Source organism: Lolium rigidum, chromosome 2, assembly GCF_022539505.1.
Source record: "Lolium rigidum isolate FL_2022 chromosome 2, APGP_CSIRO_Lrig_0.1, whole genome shotgun sequence".
In the NCBI taxonomy this organism is placed as follows: domain Eukaryota; kingdom Viridiplantae; phylum Streptophyta; class Magnoliopsida; order Poales; family Poaceae; genus Lolium; species Lolium rigidum.
The window spans coordinates 7922422-7928583 of record NC_061509.1 but is presented as its reverse complement, the minus strand read 5'-3'; the positions used below and the strand labels follow the sequence as shown (position 1 = coordinate 7928583).

General features: G+C 44.7%; 1 protein-coding gene across 1 annotated transcript; it reads left to right on the top strand.

Moving 5' to 3' along the window:
• The first annotated feature begins 2336 nt into the window (after positions 1-2336).
• Positions 2337-5687, top strand: LOC124689170 (RHOMBOID-like protein 12, mitochondrial). Its single transcript, XM_047222740.1, has 9 exons — positions 2337-2680; positions 2775-2892; positions 2978-3073; positions 3181-3300; positions 3694-3804; positions 3924-3953; positions 4183-4287; positions 4379-4420; positions 5269-5687. The coding sequence occupies exons 1-9, from the start codon at positions 2337-2339 to the stop codon at positions 5353-5355; spliced, it is 1053 nt and encodes a 350-aa protein (XP_047078696.1). The 3' UTR covers positions 5356-5687.
• Positions 5688-6162: the final 475 nt, after the last annotated feature.

Genomic DNA, 6162 nt, shown 5'->3' with positions numbered 1-6162 from the left:
GACATGCACATGTGATCTGTTAGGATTTCCATTAGGATAGGGTTCGGATTGATGTTTGCAAGGTGTTTCTCGCCATTGCTTGTTGTTCTTGTCCAGTTCTTGTTGTTCACACTCTCGATTTTCTTAGACCTGTTACTCTAATCTCCAATCGCGGTAGATCCATCTTAGACCGGACTGTCGATTGGTGAAACTGTCAGATTTTGTTGTGCATGCATAGAGGGGAAGGTTTTGTTTGTGTTGGGGTTTAGCATGTTGTGATTGTTGTGCGAAAGATTAAGCTGAGTCGCGCTAGTTTGTTCAGACGAAAGAAGATTGGGAGGACTTGAAGAACGAAGTTGCTATGCTCAAGAATCTGCAGAGAACACAAGCACGAGTGATGAGGACTAAGAAACAGGAATGTGGGGCAGAAAAAAAAGGCTTTGGAGGCTAAGAAGAGAAAGCTAGAGTATGACATATACGATCTGCTTCAAGTGAACTTTGCAATCAAGGATAAACTCAGGAGGATCATGGCTACTTGTGACGAGTGATGAATGTGTTCTAGATGTACTGTGGGAAAATTTATAATGTGGCCTAAGTAGAATTTGTAATGTTCACTAAGTACCACTCGTAATATACTCAATTTGAACTGCTACTTGTGTTGTTTCTGATTAAACTAGGCCGATGATTATAACCGGAGATCATAGTGTGAAGAGATGATTGATCAGAACCTATGACATGACTGAACATGACCATGCCATTGGTTCTGATCAAACATCTCCTCCATATGTCCTCATAGTATGAGGCCTCTGATACCCTGTTTTACATGTTTCTGCTGCTTTAGTTCTGCAATGGCCAATGATTGAACAATGGCACAACGGAAGGCAAGATGCTGCCTTCAAACTTAGTCGTATGTGTCATATTCGTTGCACGCTAGAAATAGTTTGGGGAAAGTCCCTCTGCCTGCCGTGTGATCCTAGATATGAGGCCTTGTTTTGGTTTGTCTAGTGCATTGGCCAATTATTCAACAAAGGCACAATGGAAGACAAGGTGTTGCCTTCAAACTTAGTCGTGTGTGCCATATTACTTACACACTAGACTTAGTTTACTAACATTTTCTTTTCCTGCTGTGTGATCCTATATATGAGGCCTCATTTGCGTTGTCCAATGATTCAACAAAGGCACAATGGAAGTCTATCTCAAACTTAGTCATGTGTGCCACAGTCGTTGCACACTAGACTTAGTTTGTGGCCACTCCCTATGCCTTCCGTATGAGCAAATGTTTGAGGACTTACTAATGTTATCAATGTCCGTTCTCATCTAAACTACTTGTGAGAAGGCACACCTCTAACGACATGTGTTCTTGTGGCAGACTGAGAAGATCATGCTTGGGTCACCTACAGAGGTTCCCGGCGAGGGATCGGCGAAAAAGCGTCGTGGAAGGCCGACTAACGTCGGCCACTTCCACGAGGACGTAGGGCCGAACCACTTCTTCCGCATCATCTTCAAGCCCACCTTCGGCTGGCTCATGATCCATCAAGATTTCATCAAGTGGTTCGGAGAAATTCCTTCCAACATCATCATCACCACCAACACTAGATGCAACTGGAGGATGACTATGAAGAGAGAAGGCAATGACGCATTCATTGACCAGGGGTGGACAGCTTTCGCCATCGCCCATCACCTCAAGGTAGGCCAGTTCATCACCTTCAAGAAGGTGTCCTCCTTCGAGTACAGTGTGGTCATCTTTGACCACACTTGCACTGAGGTGGTGAGAAGGTGCCCGTACCGTGGCGATGACACCAAGTGTGTCGTCTTCGAGCATCATGTCTAAAGCTAACCTGGTACCATGTCGTGTCTAGTTGCTGTTTGTGTCGTGTGTTGAACTATGATCATGTCTGTCGTGTCCAGAACTATGATCGTGTCTGAAAAAATGGTGTGTCGTAAACTTGTGTCGTCTATGATCAATGCTAAGTTTTGTGTCGTCTATGATTGTGTTCTTGCTTGTGTCTGGTAACCTCACCAGTGAAGGTAAGAGGTAACCAACAGTGGATTTTGGATTGCAACCAAACAATATTGGCGCCGTTCTTGGATGCTACAAGGCCTAAAACTCGTCCTACCAAACGGGCAGAGCCCAAATCTCCACGGGGCTAAAAAGAACTCTGTGCAGGCCACCAAACAACTTGGTTTTCCTCGCCCATGATCCGTCTTAAACGCGAGAGGGTGCACGAAATGGATGCAGGGTACCAAACACGCCCAGCCTACTCGCCTGACATACGCGTGCTCTAACTAACACAGCGGCGGCGACGGCGGGGACGGCCACGAAAAGCGCCTGACTTTCCTGGTGGAAGTTTGGCAGAATGGCGGCCATGCGGAGGCTCCTGCAGCAGCTCCAGCCCGCCGTCGCGCACCACCAAGCCGCCCTCCGCCGAGCCACCCACTGCCGCCTCCTCCACTCTACATCCCCCCTCGCTGCCGCCTCCGCCTCCCCGCCGGACTCCCCCTCCCCGTCGCCTAGCCTCCTGCCCCGCAGCACCGCCTCAATCCTGCCGACGAGAGCCGGTGCCTCCGTGGCGGCCGCCCGGACCGGCACCGCGCGCAGCGATGGGTCCCTCGACGAGCCGCTCTCTCTGCAACTAAGCAGGACCTCGGACTGGTTCGCTTCTTCGTCGTCGACGTTGCTCCACGGCGTCGGCGCGCCATGGTGAGGATTCGTTTCCTGCGTCTTCATTCCGGTGAGGAGAAAGTTGTCCTCATTTCGGTCCCTCAACTTGTGTTTTGGCGTCTCGATCCGCTAGGGCGCACTGGACAACAACCCCAGCTGAAGACGTGGTGTTGATGCTCGCCGGCGCCAATGTGGTCGTCTACGGGCTCTGGCGCCTGGCAGATCCCAAGTTCAGGTTCAGTCCTTCCGTGGTCAGTGGTTACCCAAAAGAAATTTTGAGTTGATTCCCCAAGCAAGCCAAAGATCAGCTGATAGATGATCTTTGTTGATGAGCAGATTTGGCTGGACATGTACACTGGCGGGCTGCTGCACAAGTTGCTCACAAGCGCTCACAGCTACATTGATCAGAGGTTCATGGTGAATCATTTCATGGTTCGTGGTTTGGTTGCACAAGGGACTTCTTACACGGAGTACTTTAATTTCCCCAAGTGCTGTACAGACAGTGTATCCTGAGCCTGATGATTTTTGTTGATGGGCAGATTTCGGTGGACAATTTCAAGAGCTTGCGGTTGCACACACTCCTCACAAGTGCTTTCAGCCACATAGATGCTAAGCACCTCTTCAATAACATGCTTGGCCTCTACTTCTTCGGTTCAAGCGTAAGATTTTCACTCTTCTGCTCTGCTCTGTTGACGACATATATTTGTTGAAATGGGAAATAAACGTGCAAAAGGAGATATTTATATACTTCCAATCTATAAATAAGCAAGTCCGTAGATAAGTTGAGAACTGTTGGCATTATACAGATAGTTCACTTTTGGTTTCCCGATTCCCCTGAGAGCAGCCCCTTGTACTAGAGCATGCCACACTCTTGAAACTATGATGTAAATGAATTGCAATATACAATTTTTCCGAATATATCTTTTCTGTATTGGCAATCAGACCAACATCTTATAGAACCTGCACTTATACATGATCTAGGAGTCGCTGTAGTACATCCTCACGCTCTGTTTCTTGCAAATGCTGAATTATTTTACTTCTCTGCGCATCAGATTGCCCACATATTTGGTCCTGCTTATCTTCTACGGTTGTACGTAGAAGGCGCAATTTTTGGATCTACATTCTTCTTGGGAGAAATGATTTTTCTAGCTTCACGGAAAGAGGTAACATGCTTGCAACGTCAATAGTTTATACATCAGGGACCTGAATTCCAAATCCTGGACAGTACATTCAATAACCTATATTTATGGAATGAGCTTAATATGTAATGCTTGTATCGCAGGGTTTTGGAGGATGGAACACTCCTGCGCTCGTAAGTGATTTCCTGTCTTATATATGCATCATATATCACAGTGAATTTTACCCCAACCCACGAATTATTTATTATCCTATAGCAAGAATTTTTTTGGATGGTAAATGTGGTGATCAGAGGTGACACGGTGATACAATAGTATGAAAAACACCAAATGGACACCTTTGGTGATTTTGTACAAAAGATACTGGTTATTACACGCTAAATATGATCCTTTCATGTCACTCAGGGTGCAAGTGCTGCAGTTAATGCAACTATTCTTCTCCACATTTTTATGTTTCCGATGAGTAAAATATACTTGCTCTTCTTCATTCCTCTTCCAGCTGCATTAGTGGTGAGAAGCTTTTATTTGTATTAAATAAATCTGTTAAACATGTGGGTGCCTGGTAGTGAGAACAGGATTTATTTGACTTTACTAATTTCAGGGAGCTGGTTTGATTGGTGCTGACTTATGGAGGGTCAAGAAGGTACTCCTTTCTTTTGAGAATGTAGAGCATTTTAGGCTTTTGAGAATTGTCACAATGCAGTGCATTCTAGCCTCTCAAACCTTTGCCTCATTAAATTTTTGGGTCAACATTTATTCTTACTATCTTTATCTGCACTACACCTCACGTTTCAAGGTTTGTGAGTGGGAAAATAAGTCTACATTCCATTTCAAATGCACCTTTGTACGGAGATTTGACAATCTTAATTGACATCATGAAGGCTCCTTGTTTTTTTCTGAGAAAACCTAGAGATGCACTACATAGCAAATTGGAGGGAACATGTAATTTAACTCTAATCTCTATTGCATTTAGTTATGTTCTGTTAAAGCTAGGTACCAAACAATTCTAGTAATAAGTGAATGTTATTGATGCCATTGTTGCGTATATCCATTGGCCATGAGTTTTGATTATGTCGTTGCTACTTTCATTTATTGTTACTCAGGACTCGAAAATTTGTGAATTGCACGTGTGTGGTTCCCAACCAAATGATACAACTCCTGGTCTTTAATCGACCTGGGATTTATCGATTTTGGGCTTGTAGTCTTAACTGTTTGTTCTTCTATCTTTTGCACCTTTCTGGTAATCATTGCTTTTACTTTATATTACAATGCATCTACTTCATCGGAAAAAAAAAACTTCAAATCAATGTCTCATCTCACACTGCCATCCATTACTAGCCCAGCCATGTCAAACTACATCATTGATTGAAGATGATACCCCATTGTTATTCATCTTGTGATATTTTCTATAAAAAAATCATGTTGTGAGCCATGAATTCTCCATGCTTCCTGCTCTACAATGCAACTAATTGATGCCTGTTCATTCTGTAGGGCAAGAGTCGTGTGTCAGGTTCTGCTCATCTAGGGGGTGCCTTGGTTGCCGCACTTCTGTTTGCAGAAATCAAGGGTTGGATCTGATCATGCACCTTACTCATACTGACATGGAGTAGATCCAATGTCCTGTCAGTACTTAACCTCACCCCAGTACTGGCGCTAGTGGCCTCTTGGCTGTTGAAATCTTCTGTTATTTGACTAGTGTGGGTCTGGGGGATGACTCGTAGAACATGCTACTCATTATCCGAGTTTCTGAGGTAGAAGTGTTCTAAACAAAGTCTACATAACATGTTGGCAGATGCTATCAACAGATTGGTAGAAATCTGCGAATTTGTCTCCTCACGAGCCATCCTCAAACATGAAAGAACTAGAAATGTATTGTTAAATCTCATTTTCATGTTTAATATTTGAATGCATATCTCCGTTAGAAAGTAGTAGGAAAAGCGGGACTGTCCGGATGCTTAAGCCCCAGTATAGTCAAAGGGAGCTAAATACAGGAAGCGTTCAGCTTTCCCCAGAGCCCGAGGACGCCTTGGTCTCGTGCCAGACTGAATATGGGAAGTACTCCGCCAACTCTTCCAACAGTGCTTTCTTTGATGGTTGGGTAGAAGCTCCTCTCTGGCAGCAAAATTGGCAATGCTAGGGTGTTTGATAGTGCAAATGTGCAATGCCTGGGAGTTTGATAAACTGTATTTGGGACTATGGCATTTGCCGGAGGGAGTGCACCGGCATCGCGAGAGTAGTCTTAGGAAGGAAGAGGAGAGGGATGTGTGCGTTGGAGGTGTACATCACCGACTTGTTTGTATGTTCGGGTGATGATCTTGTAATTATGTGTTTCTATCCTATAAAAATATGGTATGTCAGTATGTCACTTTGGCATACTTTCAAAAA